Here is a 23,608-nt window from a genome sequence, read left to right as displayed (position 1 = left end):
TTCGCACAGCCAGACACCAGGGCGGTTAGAAGAGCACAGGAGGGCGCGGTGCGCATCAGAGAAGCTTTGAAAACCAGTTTCATGACTGGACAGGCTACGGTGTGAAAGTTCTGTTTGTTTCTTCTTGATGAAACCCCCCGCCCCTTGATTCACTCTACTTCCCTGTAAGCTAACCACCCTTCCCACCTCCCTTCGATCACCACTTGCAGAGGCAATAAAGTCATTGTGGTTTCACATTCATGCATTCTTTATTCATTCATCACAAAAATAGGGGGATAACTACCAAGGTAGCCCAGGAGGGGTGGTGGAGGAGAGAAGCACCAGGAGAGGTGGTGGAGGAGGGAAGGACAAGGCCACACAGCACTTTAAAAGTTTACAATTTTAAAACTTATTGAATGCCAGCCTTCTGTTGCTTGGGCAATCCTCTGTGGTGGAGTGGCTGAGTGGCCGGAGGCCCCCGCACCGCATTCTTGGCGTCTGGGCGAGGAGGCTATGGAACTTGGGGAGGAGGGTGGTTGGTTACACGGGGGCTGTAGCAGCGGTCTGTGCTCCAGCTGCCTTTCCTGCAGCTCAACTATACGCTGGAGCATATTGGTTTGATCCTCCAGCAGCCTCAGCATTGAATCCTGCCTCCTCTCATCACGCTGCCGTCACCTTTCAGCCCACCACCTCTCCTCCCGGTCATTTTGTGCTTTCCTGCACTCTGACATTGTCTACCTCCATGCATTCGTCTGTGCTCTGTCAGTGTGGGAGGGCAGCATGAGCTCAGAGAACATTTCATCACGAGTGCGTTTTTTTCGCCTTCTAATCTTCGCTAGCTTCTGGGAAGGAGACAATCCTGTGATCATTGAAACACATGCAGCTGGTGGAGAAAAAAAAAGGGACAGTGGTATTTTAAAAAGACACATTTTATAGAACAATGGGTACACTCTTTCACAGTACACCTTGCTGTTAACATTACATACATAGCACACGTGCTTTCGTTACAAGGTAGCATTTTGCCTCCCCCCAGCGCGTGGCTAGCCCCTCCACCCTCCCCGTGGATAACTGCGGGGAACATTTCTGTTCAGCCACAGGCAAACAGCCCAGCAGGAACGGGCACCTCTGAGTGTCCCCTTAAGAAAAGCACCCTATTTCAACCAGGTGACCATGAATGATATCACTCTCCTGAGGATAACACAGAGAGATAAAGAACGGATGTTGTTTGAACGCCAGCAAACATACACTGCAATACTTTGTTCTACAATGATTCCCGAGTACGTGCTACTGGCCTGGAGTGGTAAAGCATCCTACCATGGAGGACGCAATAAGGCTGCCTTCCCCAGAAACCTTTTGCAAAGGCTTTGGGAGTATACCCAGGAGAGCCACGAATGCCAGGGCAAATTAATCATTAAACATGCTTGCTTTTAAACCATGTATAGTATTTTAAAAGGTACACTCACCAGAGGTCCCTTCTCCTCCTGGCGGGTCCGGGAGGCAGCCTTGGGTGGGTTCAGGGGGTACTGGCTCCAGGTCCAGGACAGTTCCTGGCTGTCGGGAAAACCGGTTTCTCCGCTTGCTTGCTGTGAGCTATCTACAACCTCATCATCATCTTCTTCCTCGTCCCCAAACCCTGCTTCCATGTTGGCTCCATCTCCATTGAAGGAGTCAAACAACACAGCTGGGGTAGTGGTGGCTGAACCCCCTAAAATGGCATGCAGCTCATCATAGAAGCGGCATGTTTGGGGCTCTGACCTGGAGTGGCCGTTCACCTCTCTGGTTTTCTGGTAGGCTTGCCTCAGCTCCTTAAGTTTCACGTGGCACTGGTTCGGGTCCCTGTTACGGCCTCTGTCCTTCATGCCCTGGGAGATTTTGACAAATGTTTTGGCATTTCGAAAACTGGAACGGAGTTCTGATAGCATGGATTCCTCTCCCCATACAGCGATCAGATCCCGTACCTCCCGTTTGGTCCATGCTGGAGCTCTTTTGCAATTCTGGGACTCCATCATGGTCACCTCTGCTGATAAGCTCTGCATGGTCACCTGCAGCTTGCCACGGTGGCCAAACAGGAATTGAAATTCAAAAGTTCGCAGGCCTTTTCCTGTCTATCTGGCCAGTGCATCTGAGTTGAGAGTGCTGTCCAGAGCTGTCACAATGGAGCACTCTGGGATAGCTCCCAGAGGCCAATACCATCTAATTGCGTCCACAGTACCCCAAATTCGACCTGGCAAGGCTGATTTAAGCGCTAATCCCCTTGTCGGGGGTGGAGTATGGAAATCGATTTTAAGAGCCCTTTAAGTCGAAAAAAAGGGCTTCATCCTGCGGACGGGTGCAGGATTAAATCAACTTAACGCTGCTAAATTCGACCTCAACTCCTAGTGTAGACCAGGGCAGAGTTACGAACAACCTCCATTCCTGAGGTGTTCGTAATTCTGAGGTTCTACTGTAGCTTCTTCATTTTTTGTGTAGTTCTCCTTTCTGAAGTTAAATGCTACTGTGATGGGCTTCTTTGTGTTTTCCCCCTCACAAGGGTTACTATTACTGAGTAGTTCAGCTATATTCACCTCTTGGACCAGATCCTGAGCTCCACTTAGGACTAAATCAAGGATTGCCTCTCTACTTGTGGGTTCCAGGACTTGCTGTGTCAAGAAGCAGTCATTTATCAGATCTACTGTTGCCAGCGTAACCATAAATCTGCCTCATGTGCATCCAACCTATGCAGTGAATGAGGCAGGCATCCCAGGGAAAAAATAGTATATGATCATATAATAAAACCTAGTTCTTTTCATCAGAAGGTCTCAAAGCGCATTACAGAGAAGGTCAGTTTCATTATCTCCATTTTATAGATGGGGAAATGAAGACACAGAGAAACTTAGGGTATGGCTACACTTGAAACTTCAAAGCGCTGCTGCGGGAGCACTCCCGCAGCAGCGCTTTGAAGTGTGAGTATGGTCGCGCGCCAGTGCTGGGAGAGAGCTCTCCCAGCGCTCCTGGTACTCCACCTCCACGAGGGGATTAGCTCATGTCATAAATACAAAGGGAAGGGTAAACACCTTTAAAATCCCTCCTGGCCAGAGGAAAAACCCTTTCACCTGTAAAGAGTTAAGAAGCTAGGATAACCTCGCTGGCACCTGACCACAATGACCAATGAGGAGACAAGATACTTTCAAAGCTGGAGGGGGGGAAAAACAAAGGGTCTGAGTCTGTCTGTGTGATGCTTTTGCCAGGGACAGAACAGGAATGGAGTCTTAGAACTTAGTAAGTAATCTAGCTAGATATGCGTTAGATTCTGTTTGTTTAAATGGCTGAGAAAATAAGCTGGGCTGAATGGAGTGGATATTCCTGTTTTTGTGTCTTTTTGTAACTTAAGGTTTTTGCCTAGATGTTTTGAATTTAATTACCCTGTAAGGTATTTACCATCCCGATTTTACAGAGGTGATTCTTTTAACTTTTCTTCTATTAAAATTCTTCTTTTAAGAACCTGAATGCTTTTTTCATTGTTCTTAAGATCCAAGGGTTTGGGTCTGTGGTTACCTACGCAAATTGGTGAGGATTTTTATCAAACCTTCCCCAGAAAAAAGGGGGTAAGATTTGGGAGGATTTTTGGGGGGAAAGACATTTCCAAACGAACTCTTTCCTAATAATAATAATACCGGTGTTAGACGTTTGGTGGTGGCAGCGAAAGTCCACGGGCAAAGGGTAAAATAGTTTGTACCTTGGGGAAGTTTTAACCTAAGCTGGTAAAAGTAATCTTAGGAGGTTTTCATGCAGGTCCCCACATCTGTACCCTAGCGTTCAGAGTGGGGAAGGAACCTTGACAGCTTAGGACACTGTTTACACTGGAGCTTTACAGCGCTGTAACTTGCTGCGCTCAGGGGGGTGTTTTTTCACACCCCTGAGCGAGAAAGTTGCAGCGCTGTAAAGTGCCAGTGTAGCCATAGCTGAAGTGACTTACTTAAGATCACTCCGCAGGCCACTGGCAAAGCTGGGAATAGAACAGGTCTACTTAGTCCCATCCAATGCTCCATGTACTTGGAGGGAGGGATAGCTCAGGGGTTTGAGCATTGAGCATTACTCCATGTCATGCCCCTAGCAGAAAGGCCACGTGAGAGAGCGCGCGAACGAGAGAAAGAGAGCACCTGGCCCAGCCCAGCTCTCTTCCCCACTCCTGCTGCTCTAATTGCGCCACCAGCTCCCAGGCATTCCTAGTGCAGGATGTACTCCTGCAGCAGCAATGTGGCCACAGCTCTTTAGAATGTTTGTGTTGAATTACAAGAGGGTCATATACTTCATTGTTTCTGTAGGCTGAGTGCATTGCATGTACCAAGGGCTCCATGCATTCTTCTATGCCCCCCCCTACAAAGATTCCCTTCCCATTCCCCTCTGTTTCAGGGACTCCTTGCAACGCCCACTCTCCTCCTTCATGCCAGGAGCTTTGTGCCACCCCATTCCTCCCATGCCTGGGGCTCTGTATGCCTCCCCCCTCCCACGTACCACAAGCCAGGGGCTCTGTGTCCCTCATGTCCCCCACTCTCCCTCCACACGCCAAGGGATCACCTCTTCACCACTATGGCAGGAGCTCCATGTGCCCCACATTCTCCTATACCCGTTACTCCACCTTCTCCACTATGCCAGTGGCTCTGTGTACCCCATTCTACCATGCCTCGAATACCAAGCTCTCCCCCCAACACACACATTCTTATTTTTCTTTCTGCCTGGGAGAGAACTTATTCAGGGTGTCAATATTTTTCCACTGTATTAGAAGGATCAGCAAAACTGGGGAGGTGGGGGTGTGAGGTATTCTTATGCTGGAAGGTGTTAATGGCTGCCACCAACCAGTTCTTTGATCTACAAAAAGAAAAGGAGGACTTGTGGCACTTTAGAGACTAACAAATTTATTTCAGCATAAGCCTTCGTGAGCTCCATCTCACTTCATTGGATGCATGTAGTGATCTAGACAGTTTTGAAGCTGCTGCTAACCAGATCCCAGGGGCTCCATGTCCCCATTTTTCCCTTTCAGCTTTTCCAATTTTCACCAAAATCAACAGGGTTCTAGCCATTGATCCCTAGAATATTCCCTGAAATTTTAAAATTGATCAGATGCACTGTTCAAAAGTTAGTGCATTACTAACAAACAGAGAAATGCCATCAAGTTGAGAATAAGGCCTCATTTTGCTTGGCAAGTTATTTTGGTGCTGACAGAATTTTCTTGAGGAACACAAGTGAGAGAAGAGAAATGGTGATTTTTCAACAGTTTGTACCTCAGCTAAATGGGAGAAAGAAAAAGCAATTCTCCAGCTACAGGATTTTCCCCTTGCCGTATCTCAAAAACCTGCTGCAAGTGTTCATGTTTCTCAATAAAAGGTAACAAGAATTTTTTATAATAAAAAGTATTAGACATGCTAATACAGTGGTTGCTGTCAAGTCCCCCTATAATGTCCCCTCCTCCTTTCTCTCTATTAATTTACTCACATAGCTTCAATTACCATCTGTACACAAATAAATCATAGATCTACCTCTTTACACCCATTCTGTCTTTGTCCATCCTGTCCTTCATAAGGCCCCTGTCTCTCTAATGTCTCTCTGGGAGTGTCTCACCATAAGATTAAATTTAATGTGGCCCAAACTGAACTCTGGTCTTTCTTCCAAACCCTCCCCACTACTGCAAATCTCCATTGACAATACCACCATTTTCTCCCTATTACTCCAGGCCCATAACCTGTAAGTCAGCTTTGACTCTGGCTCTCCCTTGTCCATCCAGGCTACATCCTAATGTTGCCCCTCCTTCCTTCAAAACTCCATTTCTCTCTATCCTCACAATGGAAGTTCTCATCATCTCCTGTCTTGATCATTGTGACTTCTTCCTCTCCAACCTCCCTCACACCCACATTACCTCCCAGCAGTGCAATTACAACAAAACACTGCTGCTGAGAGTCTTCAGAGTCAGGCACTCTGACTATGTCACCTCCCCAGGACCTTTGAATTCATCCACTGCACCAAGTTCAAGCTTCTTGTCCTTTCTGCTCTTGTTTCTTATCATATCTCCCCGCTGTTCTGTCAGTGCTGCCAGTCTTGCTCCTTTCTCCTCCAACTATCTTTTCACCTTTTTCCACATTGCCACTTACACTTGGAATGCACCGCTCTCTGCTGATCTGCAAGCCTTCTATCTTTGCCACCTTCAAATCCCTCCACGACCTCCTTTTGCCATAGGGAATTAGCAAAGTAATTATGTACAAGTAGAACTGGATAGTCGATACTTTACAATAAACTCTCCCTACATGATGTGTGCCTTCTTAGACTGCAAGCTCTTCAGGATAGACTTTTTCTCCTTGAACCAAAAAGTTTGGGGTACCACTACAAAATACGAGTCACAATACATATATTCAGCTCCTAGGAACCACACACAGACAAACAGTCTTGACCTAACCAAGATTAATATACTTTACTGAATATACTTGCACAGTAAACATGGTTACTACTACCTAAAAATCAAAGATCATAGTTAGGGTCATAGCAACAGAAATATTCAGTAAATATTTCTGTTCCGTATTTGGGGAAAAACAGATGATATAGTCATACCAGATGATGATGACACACTTTCCATTCCAATAATATCTCAGGAGGATGTTAAACAACAGCTGTTAAAATCAGACATTTTGAAATCAGCAGGTCCAGATAACTTGCAACCAAGAGTTTCAAAAGAGCTGGCAAAGGAGCTGACCATTAATGTTGCTTTTCAATAAGTCTTGGAACACTGGGGAAGCTCCAGAAGATTGGAAGAAAGCTAATGCTGTGCTAATATTTTTAAAAGGTAAACAGGATGACCCAGGTAATTATAGGCCTGTCAGCCAATGGAGTGGCTGATATGGTACTCAATAAAAAAATTACAGGGGAATAATATAATCAGCGCCAATCAACATGAGTCATGAGAAAATAGATCCTGTCAAACTAACCTGATACCTTTTTTAATTAGATTACAAGTTTGATAAAGGCAAGTGTATTTCTAGTGAGGTCATGTATGGATTGATTCTTGGCCCTACGCTATTTAACATTTTTATCAATGACATGAAAGAAAACAAAATATCACTGATAAAAGTGTGCAGATGACACAAAAATTGGGAGAGTGGTAAATAATGAAGAGGACAGGTCACTTATAGAGAGTGATCTGGATCACTTGGTAAGCTGGGTATAAACAAACAATTTTAATATGGCTAAACGCAAATGTATACATCTAGGACCAAAGAAGGTAGGCCATATTTACAAGATTACAGAATCATAGGGTTAGAAGAGACCGTAAGGGTCACCTAAATCTACCTCCCACCTGCCAAGAAGCAGGATTTTGTGTGTCTAAACTATCCAAGACAGATGGCTATCCAGCCTCCTTTTGAAAACCTCCAGTGAAGGAGTTTCCACAACCTCCCTAGGCACTCTGTTCCATTGCCCTACTGTTCTTTCAGTTAGGAAGTTTTTCCTGAGATTTAATCTAAATCTGCTATGCTGTAGTATGAACCCATTGCCTCTTGTCCTACCCCCTGTGGCCAGAGAGAACAACTTTTCTCCATCTTTTTTATGGCAGCCTTTCAAGTATCTGAAGATTGCTATCATGTCCCCCCTTAATCTCCTCTTTTCCAAACTAACTATACCCAGTTCCTTCAGCCTTTGGTAATATAGCTTGCATTCCATCTCTTTAATCATCTTTGTTGCTCACCTATGGATCCTTTTCAGTTTCTCTACATCCTTTCTATACACTGGTGACAAAATTGGACACAGTACTCCTGCTGAGACCTAACCAGAGCTAAGCAGAGTGGTATTATCACCTCCCATGACTTGCATGCTATGCCTCTGTTAATGCAATCTAAAATTGCATTTGCTTTTTTTACAAAAGCATCGCATTGCTGACTCACATTTAGGATGTGGAGGCGCATCAGATAACTGGTCACAGAGCAAGATACAGCCCAAAATCCACATGGCTACTGTTTGTGATGATAATGCTTGTCCCTTCATATGTTCAACTCAGGCCACGAACAGCCTAGGTGACCTCCTACGGGCATTGTTTTCTGAACATCAATGGCCAACATACATCCAGTAAATGGAGTCTCTGATCCTCACTGATGGTATGAGACTTAGGGGAAAAAAACACAGGTAAGTGTATAGTCTGATTCAGGTGGAAGTCTGAGATTACTTTGGGAACAAATTTAGGGTGTAGTCTCAGTGAAACCTTATCCTTATGGAATACAGAGTATGGTGGATTGGCCAGAATGGCCCCAAATTTGCCTACCCTTCTAGCCGAAGTGATGGCCACCAAGAGGATGACCTTCATAGATAAATGGGAAAGTGAACATGTCACTAGTGGTTCAAATGGTAATTTATTTAGCCCAACCTACAAGGGAGGCATCTTTAATTAGTATCTTCTGAGGAGGTGGCAGAACAAAAGGAACTCCTATGCATAACTGTTCTCTGCCCTGCCACCAAGCTAGAGAGTCTTGTACCCTGGGAGGCATAATGTGCCTGCTTGGCACATATACCATTCAAAGCCAGGCCTGTAGACAGCCAAGTCAGAACCTCATGAACAGTGTCACATACGTGCAAAATGCCATGTGACCCAGGAGGAAGAGGCATGATCAAACCAATGTTTGTGGGCTATTTCTGACATGACTGATCAGGATGTTCACAGAAATCTGTCCATAAGGAGGTAAGCTCTGGCCATGGTTGAGACTAGAGTTCCTGCAATTAATTCTATGATCTGTGTTGGAGCTAAAATGGACTATTCTACATTCAGGCAGATTCCTAGTGATGTTAGAAGATTGAAGGGATATGAGAGTGATATCACTACTTCCCAACAAGACATTCTTGTCAGAAGCCACTTGTCTAGGTATGGAAATGGTTGCATCAGAAGTGAGCTGCCACTATGGAAGGCACCTTTGTAAATACACTGGCCGCCGCTGCCAGTCCAAAAGGAAGCACCCTGTACTGACAGTAGTTCACATCTACCGTGAACCTCAGAAACCTCAGGGGATGTCCACATGAAAACAGGCAACTTTTACATTGAGAGCTGTGAACCATTCATTTCTGTTTGGGGAGAGTGTTACCATCCTGAATCTTAGTTTTTGGATAAAGACACTGCGGAGCTGGAGTCTAATATCTGTCTTCATCCTCCTTTCTTCTTGGGTATTAGGAAATATTTGGAATATAATCCCTTTCCCCGACGTTGAGGTGGTACTAGCTCTATAGCTCCCCAGAAGTAAGTCGCCATATCTTCTGTAGGAGAATCATCTCTTGAGAGTGGTCCCTGAAAAGGGACAGGTAACTTTATGGTGTAACCAAGATGGACAGTATGGAGAACCCATTTTTCCATTTTTATCTTCTGCTATATATGGGAAAATTGAGCTAGGTGGCCACCAAAATGAATCTTGGAGCCTGGAGGACCTGGCACTTGGGTGGGTTTGCAGCTCTCGAAGATCCTGTTGAAAGTACTTCTTGATGGGCAGTTGTGGCTGGAAAAAAGCACTATGCTTGTTCCCCTGTATCCACTGACTCTTTCGTGGTGATTCACACCCTCTTTGGTGAAAAAATACCTGTGATGCCTCATCTGGAGTACTGTGTCCAGTTTTGGGCCCCACACTACAAGAAGGATGTGGATAAATTGGAGAGAGTCCAGCGAAGGGCAACAAAAATGATTAGGGGTCTGGAACACATGACTTATGAGGAGAGGCTGAGGGAGCTGGGATTGTTTAGCCTGCAGAAGAGAAGAATGAGAGGGGATTTGATAGCTGCTTTCAACTACCTGAAAGGGGGTTCCAAAGAGGATGGCTCTAGACTGTTCTCAATGGTAGCAGATGACAGAACGAGGAGTAATGGTCTCAAGTTGCAGTGGGGGAGGTTTAGATTGGATATTAGGAAAAACTTTTTCACTAAGAGGGTGGTGAAACACTGGAATGCGTTACCTAGGGAGGTGGTAGAATCTCCTTCCTTAGAGGTTTTTAAGGTCAGGCTTGACAAAGCCCTGGCTGGGATGATTTAACTGGGAATTGGTCCTGCTTCAAGCAGGGGGTTGGACTAGATGACCTTCTGGGGTCTCTTCCAACCCTGATATTCTATGATTCTATGTTGGTCGATCCTTATAAGGTAGCTTTGCGTATTTCCTTTTGGGTGATGGGGTATATATATCCAGGGAACAGAGGGGGTTGCCCTTGAGTCCTTTAATGAGTGCATCCAATGAAGTGAGCTGTAGCTCATGAAAGCTTACGCTCACATAAATTGGTTAGTCTCTAATGCCACAAGTCCTCCTTTTCTTTTTGCGAATACAGACTAACACGGCTGCTACTCTGAAACCTGTCATTAATGAGTGCAATGACTCATCAGTTTTTTGCCTGAACAAGTAGACCTCCTCAAAGAGAAAATCTTCAGCAGTGGACTGTACTTCCTTAGGGAAACCTGAAGAATGAATTCAGGACTCCTTTGCATACCAATAGCCATCCATCTAAAGCACAGGTTCCCAAACTTTTTGCCTGTGTGAGCTCATTTTAAAACAAACCGATTCCTGTGACCCCAGACAGCAACAAAGCAAGTAATTACACATTCAGTACATTATTTAATGCAATGTACTGTGACACAATGTTGTGACAAAGTTTCTTGAAGTCCAGCAGCAATCGTACAATGGTAGAAATCGCACATCTAATCTTCGAGGTGACATCAGTGGTAGAGCAATATTGAGAATTGATGGATACAAGTGCACTGAATCCAGCTTCACACAAATATGTGCTTGCGAATGGCACAATCAGTTTCAATGCATGCACTGAGTGTGCAGGACATTCATTCTCTTCTGGAGTTCTGGTTCACTGTCAAGAAAGTTGGTCATATGTTCCTTGCAAGAATCAATTGCAGAAAATGTTGATGAGCTGTTTGATTTCAGCTGCTGGCAAACCCATAGCATCAAGCTTGCACTGAAAGGGGTTTTGCACCCAGTCATATTTTGTCATCTCAAGTCGGGAAAAAGGATGCAAACTGTACCTCCAGCCGACTAAGATGCTCAGCCATCACTGTATGGGAGGCTGAATAATTTCCTTATTAGCCAGGAAGTTGCAAATCTGCGGGAAGCAGTCATAGTTTGTCTTCAAGAGATTATTCTTCCAGAACACAAATTTCTTCATGAATTCTGTGAAGGATGTGGGTGTATTAAATCCACTCAGTTCCCAAATATGTCTTTGACATAGGGACATCTTCCTTTGGTCACAGAAAATCAACCTGAAAATTTCACCCTGACCACACCACACGATCCATCGTCTACAGCCAAGCTCTGCGATACAACCGCATTTGCTCCAACCCCTCAGACAGAGACAAACACCTACAAGATCTCTGTCAAGCTTTCTTACAACTACAATACCCACCTGCAGAAGTAAAGAAACAGATTGATAGAGCCAGAAGAGTTCCCAGAAGTTACCTACTACAGGACAGGCCTAACAAAGAAAATAACAGAACGCCACTAGCGGTCACCTTCAGCCCCCAACTAAAACCCCTCCAACGCATTATTAAGGATCTACAACCTATCCTAAAGGATGACCCAACACTCTCACAAGTCTTGGGAGACAGGCCAGTCCTTGCCTACAGACAGCCCCGCAACCTGAAGCAAATACTCACCAACAACCACATACCACACAACAGAACCACTAACCCAGGAACTTATCCTTGCAACAAAGCCCGTTGCCAATTGTGCCCACATATCTATTCAGGGGACACCATCACAGGGCCTAATAACATCAGCCACACTATCAGAGGCTCGTTCACCTGCACATCCACCAATGTGATATATGCCATCATGTGCCAGCAATGCCCCTCTGCCATGTACATTGGTCAAACTGGACAGTCTCTACGTAAAAGAATAAATGGACACAAATCAGATGTCAAGAATTATAACATTCATAAACCAGTTGGAGAACACTTCAATCTCTCTGGTCACGCAATCACAGACATGAAGGTCGCTATCTTAAAACAAAAAAACTTCAAATCCAGACTCCAGCGAGAAACTGCTGAATTGGAGTTCATTTGCAAATTGGATACTATTAATTTAGGCTTAAATAGAGACTGGGAGTGGCTAAGTCATTATGCAAGGTAGCCTGTTTCTTCTTGTTTTTTCCTACCCCCCCCCCCCCAGATGTTCTGGTTTAACTTGGATTTAAACTTGGAGAGTGGTCAGTTTAGATGAGCTATTACCAGCAGGAGAGTGAGTTTGTGTGTGTATGGGGGTGGGGGGATGTGAGAAAACCTTGATCTATGCAGGAAATAGCCCGACTTGATTATGCAAAGAGTTGTCACTTTGGATGGGCTAGCACCAGCAGGAGAGTGAATTTGTGTGGGGGGTGGAGGGTGAGAAAACCTGGATTTGTGCTGGAAATGGCCCACCTGTTGATCACTTTAGATAAGCTATTACCAGCAGGACAGTGGGGTGGGAGGAGGTATTGTTTCATATTCTCTGTATGTATATAAAGTCTGCTGCAGTTTCCACGGTAAACATCTGATGAAGTGAGCTGTAGCTCACGAAAGCTCATGCTCAAATAAATTGGTTAGTCTCTAAGGTGCCACAAGTACTCCTTTTCTTTTTGCGAATACAGACTAACACGGCTGTTCCTCTGAAAGAAAATCAACAAATTCACTCTTTTTGCAGAACATTGCATAGGCACGCAACTTGTCTCTCAGCTCAAAAAAATTATCCCAGTACTTTTCCTCTTGAGAGTCAACAAGCTTCAGCGTGGAACTGTAGTAACCCTGGCCCTGGAACTAGCACCTGTTGCAGCTGTGATGCAGCATCATAAAATGCTTTCTTGGGAGGAGAGATAGCCAACGAGAGGCAGCTCGAGCTGGGGAGGAGGCTTGGAATCTGCTGGAAGGGGGCAGTTGGAAAAAAAGCTGTTCGAGAAAGAGGGAAGGAGAAGAACTTAGATGCCGAGATAGCAGATGAACTGGAGCTAGGGTAGGAGGAGAATAAAAGTAGGAGACTGGGAAGTGAGGAGGAGGAAGGAAGGAAGGAAACTAGAAAAGGTTTCAGGTCAGGAGAAGCAGAAAAAGCTAGAGCTGGGTACGTGAACATACACTATTAGAGAAGGGAAGTAGAGAGAAATAAAATCTACAGACATACGGGAGAGAGAGAATCAAGAAAAAAACTAAAAGGAAATATAATTGGTGAAAAAGTGAATTGATCAAAAAGATGTGTTAGATTAAAACAAATCCTGAAAACTGTAAACGAGAAACCCTCCCACACAGTATACGAACAGAGAGAATGACTGTTTGAACATCTATTGAAGAAATACAGTAAAAAGGTGTCTGATGGACAAGTGAGGGCCCACTGGGTGAAGAAACCCCACTTGTGGATATACTCAGTGAAAAGAGGTACAGCCACAGGAACGCTGAATCTAAGGAGCACTTCCAAGCCGGACAGGACAGCAAGAATGGAGATGGACATACAGGGAGAACAGAGGTTTAAAAAGCCAGCTCCTAAGCAACCAGAGGAACTAGCGAACAGGAGCAGCTGACAGGAGTTTTGTGAGGGAGTTTAGAAACAGTGTGGGAGTGTTAGATACACCTGATTAACATTCTCTAAACTTAGAGCAATAAACTCCCCCACCCGTGGGGGGAAAAAGATCAACAAACAAAACCCAACCAAAAAAGCTGCACGAGTACAGAGAATGGAGGCAGAAATCCAGCAGTAGAATGGGGGCTATCCAGTTTATTGCACTGAATCCAGCATGTATGATTACCTGCGCTGTGGCCAGGTGGTGTCTGTGTGCATTCGGTGCAAGGAGCTCCTGGCCCTCAGAGACCAAGTACAGGCTCTGGAGACCAGGATGTCAGAACCAGAAGAGCTAAGAGACACACACGTACATAGATGAGACTTTCCAGGACACAGTAGAGTGGTCCCACCCCCAGTCTGACAGCCTCTGTGCAGTTGTGGGGGGATGAAGGTCTTGGGGAAGGAGAACATCAAGCTGGAATGGAGGGAAATGATCCCATAGTTGGGATCCTCCTTCCAGATGATGTCATGGTGTCCTCTTGCACCGAGGTACTTCTCTGGAGGAGGGAATCCCAAGTATTAGGAAGAGACAAGTAATAGTAGCAGCTGAATCGATCATTAGAAATATTGATAGCTGGATTCTTGAGGACGGGGAGACCTGCATGGTGGATTGTCTGCCAGAGGCAAAGGTTGCAAATCTTTCGAGACATCTAGACAGGCTTATGTGTAGTGCTGGGGAGGAGCTGGTGGTCATGGTACATATAGTTACCAATGACATATGAAAAGCTAGGAGAGAGCCTTGGAAGCCAAATTTAGGCTGCTAGGTAAGCGCTTGAAGTGCAGTACCTCCGTCGTAGCATTATCTGAAATGCTTCAAGTTCCATGCACAGGGCCAGTTAGACAGGTAGAAATGTAGAGACGCAATGCAAGGATGAGACAATTGTGTAGGAAGGAGCGGGCTAGATTTATTAGGAACTGGGAATCTTTAGGCTCCACCTAAACTAAAATGGAACCAGATTGCTGGCATGTAAAATCAAAAAAATTTATAGAGGAGTTTTTAAACTAAGGGATGGGGGAAAGCCGACAGGTGTGAAGAAGCACATGGTTCAGACAGAGACATCCCTTGGGGAGGATCAATTAATGGGGATTCCTTATATCCTAGGAAGGAGGAGAGAATGGAATTTGATAAGTAAAGGTGGGAGCTGAAGAGAAACAGTCAAATGAAAACGAGTTCCATTCAATTACATTCTCAGGATCCCCAAAAGAGCAGCCAGCACCAAGTGTCAAATCAGGGGCAAACTGAGGTGAGGAGTAGCCAAAGAGTTCATAGCCAGTTCCAGGCCAGGGACAATACTGAGGATCAGAGTGCAAGTCAGGTTTCAGAGTCCGAATCAGGAGGTGATATCCAAAACAAGCTGAGGTCAAGCCAGGAGTTCAAGAGCACGGTCATGGCCACTACAGAAGATCCATGTTGTTGCTTAGACCCTTCCTGGAACACCCTTTGGGTTTATATAGGACAGGGAGCAAATCAGGAGCCTTGGGGCTGCTGCCTGCCAAACCCTGAGGTAGAACTTGCCCTGGTCTGTGTCCACAGCAGGTCATGGGAAGTGGAACACAGGTTAGTTAGAGCTGCCACTGTGTGGCAGCCTGCAGATTAACTGCTTGGTAGCATTGCAGGCCTGAGTTCTAGACCCATGGGGCCTTACTTACGTCACATGAAGGCAGACAGCTAAGAAGTGACAAGTTTTATAGCGTATGTATACAAATGCTAGCAGTCTAAATACTAAGATGGGTGAACGTGAGTGCCTGGTATTAAACGAAAATATTGCTATAATAGGGATCACAGAAACTTGGTGAAATGATGATACTTAATGGGCCGTGGTAATAGCAGGGTACAGAATATATAGGAATGACAGAGTAAATTGTGCTGCTAGAGGAGTGGCACTATATGTGAAAGAGAGCATAGAGTTAAACATAGAAAAATCTTAAATTAATCAAACTCTGCCACAGAATCTCTCTGGACAGAATTTCCATGCTTGAATAAGAAGAATATAGCAGTAGGGATATATTACCGACCACCTGACCAGGATGGTGATGGTAATCATGAAATGCTCTGGGAGATTACAAAGGTTATAAAAATAGAAAATTCAATAATAATGGGAGATTTTGACTATCCCCGTACTGACTGGACAAGTGTCACTTCAGGACAGGATACATATATAAAGTTTCTTGACACCATAAGTTACTGCTTCTTGGAGCAGCGAGTCCTGGAACCACAAGAGAGGAGGTAATTCTTGATTTAGTCCTAAGTGGAGCACAGAACCTGGTCCCAAGAGATGAATATAGCTGAACCACTTGGTAATAGCAACAATAATATAATTAAATTTAACATCCTGGGAGGTGGGGTGGGGGGGAAGGACGACACACCAGAGTAGCTGACCACGGTAGCATTTAACTTCAGAAAGAGGACTACACAAAAATGAGGAAGGTACTTAAACAGAAATTAAAAAGGTACAGTCACAAAAGTGAAATGCCTGCAAGCTGCATGAAAACTTTTAAAAAACATCATAATAGAGACTCAGATTAAATGTTTACCCCAAATTAAAAACATAGTAAGAGGACCATAAAATTGCCACCATGGCTAAACAATAAAGTAAAAGAAGCAGTTAGAGGCAAAAAGGCATCCTTTAAAAACTGAAACTCAAATCCTATTGAGGAAAATAGAAAAGAGCATAAATTCATAGAATCATAGAATATCAGGGTTGGAAGGGACCTCAGGAGGTCACCTAGTTCAACCCCCTGCTCAAAGCAGGGCCAATCCCCAATTTAATCATCCCAGCCAGAGCTTTGTCAAGCCTGACCTTAAAAACTTCTAAAGAAGGAGATTCTACCACCTCCCTAGGTAAAGCATTTCAGTGTTTCACCACCCTCCTAGTGAAAAAGTTTTTCCTAATCTCCAACCTAAACCTCCCCCACTGCAACTTGAGACCATTACTCCTTGTCCTGTCATCTTCTACCACTGAGAACAGTCTAGATCCATCCTCTTTGGAACCCCCTTTCAGGTAGTTGAAAGCAGCTATCAAATCCCCCCTCATTCTTCTCTTCTGCAGACTAAACAATCCCAGTTCCCTCAGCCTCTCCTCATAAGTCATGTGTTCCAGACCCCTAATCATTTTTGTTGCCCTTCGCTGGACTCTCTCCAATTTATCCACAACCTTCTTGTAGTGTGGGGCCCAAAACTGGATACAGTACTCCAGATGAGGCCTCACCAAGGTTGAATAGAGGGGAACGATCACATCCCTCGATCTGCTGGCTATGCCCCTACTTATACATCCCAAAATGCCATTGGCCTTCTTGGCAACAAGGGCACACTGTTGACTCATATCCAGCTTCTCGTCCACTGTCATCCCTAGGTCCTTTTCCACAGAACTGCTGCCTAGCAGCATTCTGGCAAGGCAAGTGTAAAAGTATAATTAGGCAGGGCAAAAAAAGAATTTGAAGAGCAACTAGCAAAACACTCAAAAACAAACAGCAAAAAAAAATTTAAATACATCAGAAGTAAGAAGCGGGCCAAACAATCAGCAGGGCCACTGGACAATCAAGGTGCTAAAGGAGCACTCGAGGAAGATAAGGCCATTGTGGAGAAGCTAAAAGAATTCTTTGCATCAGTCTTCACTGCCAAGGATGTGAGGAAGAGTCCCACACCTGAGCCATTCTTTTTAGGTGACAAATCTGAGGAACTATTCCTGATTGAGGTGTCACTAGAGAAGACTTCGGAACAAACTGATAAATTACACAGTAATAAGTCACCAGGATCAAATGGAACCTACGAGTTCTGAAGGAACTCAAATGTGAAATTGCAGAACTATTAAGTGTGGTTTGTAACTTATCATTTAAATCAGCTTCTGTATCAGATGCCTGGAGGGTAGCGAATGTGACGCCAAGTTTTAAAAAGGGCTCCAGAGGCAATCCCAGCAATTAGGGTACGTCTACACAGCAAAGAAAAACCTGCGACTGACCCATGCTAGCTGACTCGGGCTCATATGGCTCAGTCTGCAGGGCTGTTTCATTGCTGTGTAGACTTTTGGGCTCGGGCTCGAGCCCAGACTCTAGGACACTGCAGGGTGGAAGCCTCCCAGAGCCCAGGCGCCAGACTGAGCCCAGAAATCTACACAGCAATGAAACAGCCCCACAGCCCAAGCCCCATATGCCCAACTCAGCTGGCACAGGCCAGTCACGGGTTTTTCTTTGCTTACAGGTTGGTAAATCTAACTTCAGTACCAGGCAAACTGGCTGAAACTATAGTAAAGGACAGAATTATCAGAAATATAGATGAATACGATTTGTTGGGGAAAAGTCAACATGGCTTTTGTAAATGGATATCATGCCTCACCAGTCTCTTAGAATTCTTTGAGGGAGTCAACAAATATGTGGACAAGAGTGATCCAGCGGATATAGTGTACTTGGACTTTCAGAAAGCCTTTGAAAAGGTCCCCCACCAAAGACTCTTAAGCAAAGTAAGCAGTCATAGGATGAGAGGGAAGGTCTTCTCTTGGATCAGTAACTGGTTAAAAGATAGGAAACCAAGGGTAGGAATAAAAGGTCGGTTTTCACAGTGGAGAGAAGTACACAGTGGGACACACACCACACCCCCACCCCAAGAATCTGTTCTGGGACGAGTGCTGTTCAACCCATTCATAAATTATCTGGAAAAAGGTGTAAACAGTGAGGTGGCAAAATTTGTAGATGATATAAAATTACTTAATAAAGTCAAGTCCAAAACAGACTGCAAAGAGCTACAAAGGGACCTCTCAAAACTGGGTGACTGGGCAACAAAATAGCAGATGAAACTCAATGTTAGTAAATGCAAAGTAATGCACATGGGAACACATAATCCCAACTATACATATGGAATGATGGGATCTAAATTAGTTGTTACCACTCAATAGAGAATTTTTGGAGTCATTGTGGATAATTCTCTGAAAACATCCACTCAATGTGCAGTGGAAGTCAAAAAAGCAAACAGAATGTTGGGAATCATTAGGAAAGGAATAGATAAGAAGACAGAAGATATCACATTGCCTCTGTATAAATTCATGGTATGCCCATATCTTGAATACTGCGTGCAGATGTGCCCCATCTCAAAAAAGATATTTTGGAATTGAAAAAGGTTCAGAAAACAGCAATAAAAATTATTAGAGGTATGAAACAACTTCTGCATGAGGAGAGATTAATAAGATTGGGAATTTTCATCTTGGAACAGAAACGGCTAAGGGAGGATATGATAGAGTTCTATAAAGTCATGACTGGTGTGGAGAGAGTAAATAAGGAAAAGTTATTTACGCGTTCTCATAACACAAGAACTAGGGGTCACCAAATGAAATTAATAGGCAGCAGGTTTAAAACAAACAAAAGGAAGTATTTCTTAGAATCATAGAATATCAAGGTTGGAAGGGACCTCAGGAGGTTATCTAGTAACCCCCTGCTCAAAGCAGGACTTATCCCCAACTAAATCATCCCAGCCAGGGCTACGTCAAGCCTGATCTTAAAAACCTCTAAGGAAGGAGATTCCACCACCTTCCCAGGTAACCCATTCCAGTGTTTCACCACCCTCCGAGTGAAAAAGTTTTTCCTAATATCCAATCTAAACCTCCCCCACTACAACTTGAGACCATTACTCCTTGTTCTGTCATCTGGTACCACTGAGAACAGTCTAGATCCATCCTCTTTGGAACCCCCTTTCAGGTAGTTGAAAGCAGCTGTCAAATCCCCCCTCATTCTTCTCTTCTGCAGACTAAATAATCCCAGTTCCCTCAGCCTCTCCTCATAAATCATGTGCTCCAGCCTCCTAATCATTTTTGTTGCCCTCCGCTGGACTCTTTCCAATCTCTCCACATGCTCTTGCATTGTGGGGCCCAAAACTGGACACAGTAGTCCAGATGAGGCTTCAGCAATGCCGAATAGAGGGGAATGATCACATCCCTCGATCTGCTCGCTATGCCCCTACTTATACAGCCCAAAATGTCGTTAGCCTTCTTGGCAACAAGGGCACACTATTGACTATCCAGCTTCTCATCCACTGTAACCCCTAGGTCCTTTTCTGCAGAACTGCTGCCTAGCCATTAGGTCCCTAGTCTGTAGCAGTGCATGGGATTCTTCCAGTCCTAAGTGGAGGACTCTGCACTTGTCCTTGTTGAACCTCGTCAGATTTCTTTTGGCCCAATCCTCTAATTTGTCTAGGGCCCTCTGTATCCTATCCCTACCCTCCAGCGTATCTATCTCTCCTCCCAGTTTAGTGTCATCTGCAAACTTGCTGAGGGTGCAATCCACGCCATCGTCCAGATCATTAATGAAGATATTGAACAAAAACGGCCCCAGGACCAACCCTTCGGGTACTCTGCTTGAGACCAGCTGCCAACTAGACATGGAGCCATTGATCACTACCCGTTGAACCTGATGATCTAGCTTTCTATCCACCTTATAGTCCATTCATCCAGCCAATACTACTTTAACTTGCTGGCAAGAATACTGTGGGAGACCGTATCAAAAGCTTTGCTAAAGTCAAGGAATAACACGTCCACTGCTTTCCCCTCATCCACAGAGCCAGTTATCTCATCATAGAAGGCAATTAGGTTAGTCAGGCATGACTTGCCCTTGGTGAAACCATGCTGACTGCTCCTGATCACTTTCCTCTCCTCTAAGTTATTCAAAAAGTCAACCTGTACAACTCTTTGCTAGAGGATGTTGTGAAGACCAAGCCTATAACAGGTTCAAAAAAGAACTAGATAAATTCATAGAGGATAGGTCCATCAATGGCGATTACTCGGGATGGGCAGCGATGGTCCCCAGAATTGCACACAGTGTTCCAGATGAGGTCTAATGGTACCAACACTTTACTGATGTATCTTAGGACCGCATTAGCCTTTTTCATAGCCACATCACATTGGCAGCTCATAATCATCCTGTGATCAACCAATACACTCAAGTTTTGATCCTCCTCTGTTACTTCCAACTGAGATGTCCCCAGTTTATAGCAAAAAATTCTTTGTTAGACCCTACATGCATGACTTTGCACTATTATATTTCATCCCATTTCTATTACTCCAGTTTACAAAGTCATCCAGATCTTCTTGTATGATATTCCGGTCCTCCTCTGTATTGGCCATACCTCCCAACTTTATGTCATCCCGCAATTTTATTAGCCCACTCCCACTTTTTGTGCCAAAGTAATAAAAATGTTAGGTAAGACTGGTCCCAAGACTAATCCCTGAGGAACTCCACTCGTAACCTCTCTCCAGCCTGACAGTTCATCTTAACGTTCTTATGTACAGCCAAGGACAGGAAAAGTTGATTCTTCTCTGAAGTGACACTTTATATTGTGGAGTAATCTCTTTGTTCTTGTTAACAACAATGCATTTGGTATTAACTGCACAGAGAAAGGAAGAGTAGTGTGTACAAGTTTGTAAAGGTTAATGTGTTGGTAACCTTTTTTTTATTATTATAAGTAGCAAGTACTTGGTAATGTTCTATATGATTTATGCTCCTTGTACAATTTTTGGATTTTCCCTTGCAAAGTTCTAAAAATTTAAAAGCATCAGGGGTAGCCGTGTTAGTCTGTATCTGCAAAAACAACAAGGAGTCCAATGGCACCTTGAAGACTAACAGATTTATTTGGGCATAAGCTTTCGTGGGTAAAAAAACACTTCTCCAGATGCATGGAGACCAATTTAAAAGTATCCCTTTAGTCTTGTTTGCCTTTGCCTCTTCACAGTTAGCATAGTTTAGCTTAACTATGTCACTCCAGAACAACAATGCATCATGATTGCACCCCAAAATTTCACCCTGTTTTGCAAACAGACATGTGTGAAGAGGCTGAGTCTTGATGTAGTTCACAATGGATAAGACCTGCTGCAAGACTTCACCTAGCTCTTGACTCAAAGCTTTATATGACAGTTGCTTTCTGTGAATCTTGCAGTGAGTCCACACAGCAGACAGCAACTTTCTTTACCAAGATGCACAGACCTGCCTTGTAGCCTGGGATAGACTGAACTCTATCTGTGCAAAAGCCCACCCTGCAATCACATGGGGTATTTTTGTCTTACATGTAGCACATTGAATATTCCTTATACCATCTAATGTCCAGGAAGAGATAGACAGAATGATTTAATGATTTAACTGGGAATTGGTCCTGCTTCGAGCAGGGGGTTGGACTAGATGACCTTCTGGGGTCCCTTCCAACCCTTATATTCTATGATTCTATGATTCTATGAGAACAGAATGTCTGAGAATTGCATGCTCCCACATATACAGCACAAAAGCCAAGAAACATTCATAACGACCTTAAGTACTCATATTAACTTGAAGAGCCAAAGCATCTGTGTTTTTCAAAAGCTTCACCAGCGCGTTTTCCTGATCTGCAGCTATTGCCTCCTTCCTTCACTTCACTGAGTGGTTGGAGAGTCTCATGGCTTTGAGTTTGTTTGCCTCAGTTTCCACACACATTACCTTCAACATACTGTTGCCAAAAGGCAAAATCAAAAATCTCTGCAATTGGTGTGACGCTTCTTGGCCTGTGCAATACAGTAACTTACCTCAAATGATGTCTTTTGAACTTGGTCAGAGACAGAAATGGCTCTCTTGAATTGCATTTGTTGAGGCAAAAATTCTTCTTTCAAGCACCGGAAAAATGACCTTGTTTTTTCTCTGTATTCCTTGTGAAGGGTTTCCAAGTGTCATTTAAGTTTACTAGGCTTCATACTTTCCCTAGATAACACTGTGTGACAGCAGACATTTTCTCCTTTCTTCATTCTTGACAAAAACACAGGTAATGCCATACTCAAGTCAAGCTTTATCATATTAGCAAACGCGTTCCCCACATTCTTGTTTTTTGTTCATAACTACATCAGACTCACTGCTGGTGGTTGCACCAGATGCTCTGCATAGAAATGAGTCCATTGTGCCCCTTCTATCACAAATCATAGAATCATAGAATATAAGGGTTGGAAGGGACCCCAGAAGGTCATCTAGTCCAACCCCCTGCTCGAAGCAGGACCAATTCCCAGTTAAATCATCCCAGCCAGGGCTTTGTCAAGCCTGACCTTAAAAACCTCTAAGGAAGGAGATTCTACCACCTCCCTAGGTAACGCATTCCAGTGTTTCACCACCCTCTTAGTGAAAAAGTTTTTCCTAATATCCAATCTAAACCTCCCCCACTGCAGCTTGAGACCATTACTCCTCGTTCTGTCATCTGATACCATTGAGAACAGTCTAGAGCCATCCTCTTTGGAACCCCCTTTCAGGTAGTTGAAAGCAGCTATCAAATGCCCCCTCATTCTTCTCTTCTGCAGGCTAAACAATCCCAGCTCCCTCAGCCTCTCCTCATAACTCATGTGTTCCAGACCCCTAATCATTTTTGTTGCCCTTCGCTGGACTCTCTCCAATTTATCCACATCCTTCTTGTAGTGTGTGGGGCCAAAACTGGACACAGTACTCCAGATGAGGCCTCACGAATGTCGAATAGAGGGGAACGATCACGTCCCTCGATCTGCTCGCTATGCCCCTACTTATACATCCCAAAATGCCATTGGCCTTCTTGGCAACAAGGGCACACTGCTGACTCATATCCAGCTTCTCGTCCACTGTCACCCCTAGGTCCTTTTCCGCAGAACTGCTGCCTAGCCATTCGGTCCCTAGTCTGTAGCTGTGCATTGGGTTCTTCCGTCCTAAGTGCAGGACCCTGCACTTATCCTTATTGAACCTCATCAGATTTCTTTTGGCCCAATCCTCCAATTTGTCTAGGTCCTTCTGTATCCTATATCCCTCCCCTCCAGCGTATCTACCACTCCTCCCAGTTTAGTATCATCCGCAAATTTGCTGAGAGTGCAATCCACACCATCCTCCAGATCATTTATGAAGATATTGAACAAAACCGGCCCCAGGACCGACCCTTGGGGCACTCCACTTGATACCGGCTGCCAACTAGACATGGAGCCATTGATAACTACCCGTTGAGCCCGACAATCTAGCCAGCTTTCTACCCACCTTGTAGTGCATTCATCCAGCCCATACTTCCTTAACTTGCTGACAAGAATACTGTGGGAGACCGTGTCAAAAGCTTTGCTAAAG

General features: G+C 44.4%; 2 protein-coding genes across 9 annotated transcripts in view; both read right to left on the bottom strand.

Moving 5' to 3' along the window:
- SMARCD3 (SWI/SNF related BAF chromatin remodeling complex subunit D3) overlaps positions 1 to 23,608 on the bottom strand; it is a 268,276-nt gene that overhangs the window by 182,397 nt on the left and 62,271 nt on the right. The gene's annotated exons all lie outside the window — the stretch shown is intronic.
- Positions 230 to 22,489, bottom strand: LOC142071243 (zinc finger and SCAN domain-containing protein 32-like). The gene is made up of 3 exons (XM_075126141.1): positions 22,075 to 22,489; positions 1,443 to 1,841; positions 230 to 862 (listed from the first exon to the last, which is right to left on the bottom strand). The coding sequence occupies exons 1-3, from the start codon at positions 22,129 to 22,131 to the stop codon at positions 845 to 847; spliced, it is 474 nt and encodes a 157-aa protein (XP_074982242.1). The 5' UTR covers positions 22,132 to 22,489; the 3' UTR covers positions 230 to 844.

This window comes from Caretta caretta, chromosome 2 (assembly GCF_965140235.1).
Source record: "Caretta caretta isolate rCarCar2 chromosome 2, rCarCar1.hap1, whole genome shotgun sequence".
In the NCBI taxonomy this organism is placed as follows: domain Eukaryota; kingdom Metazoa; phylum Chordata; order Testudines; family Cheloniidae; genus Caretta; species Caretta caretta.
This window is presented reverse-complemented; position numbering and strand designations above follow the sequence as displayed.

Bases quoted from the DNA above. Each gene is read 5' to 3' on its own strand.
- LOC142071243 (XM_075126141.1), bottom strand. From the start codon at position 22,131: ATGCAATTCAAGAGAGCCATTTCTGTCTCTGACCAAGTTCAAAAGACA. The intron at 1,842-22,074 runs GTAAGTTACTGT...AAAATCTCCCAG, and splicing joins TTCAAAAGACATCATTTGAG to GGCATGAAGGACAGAGGCCG.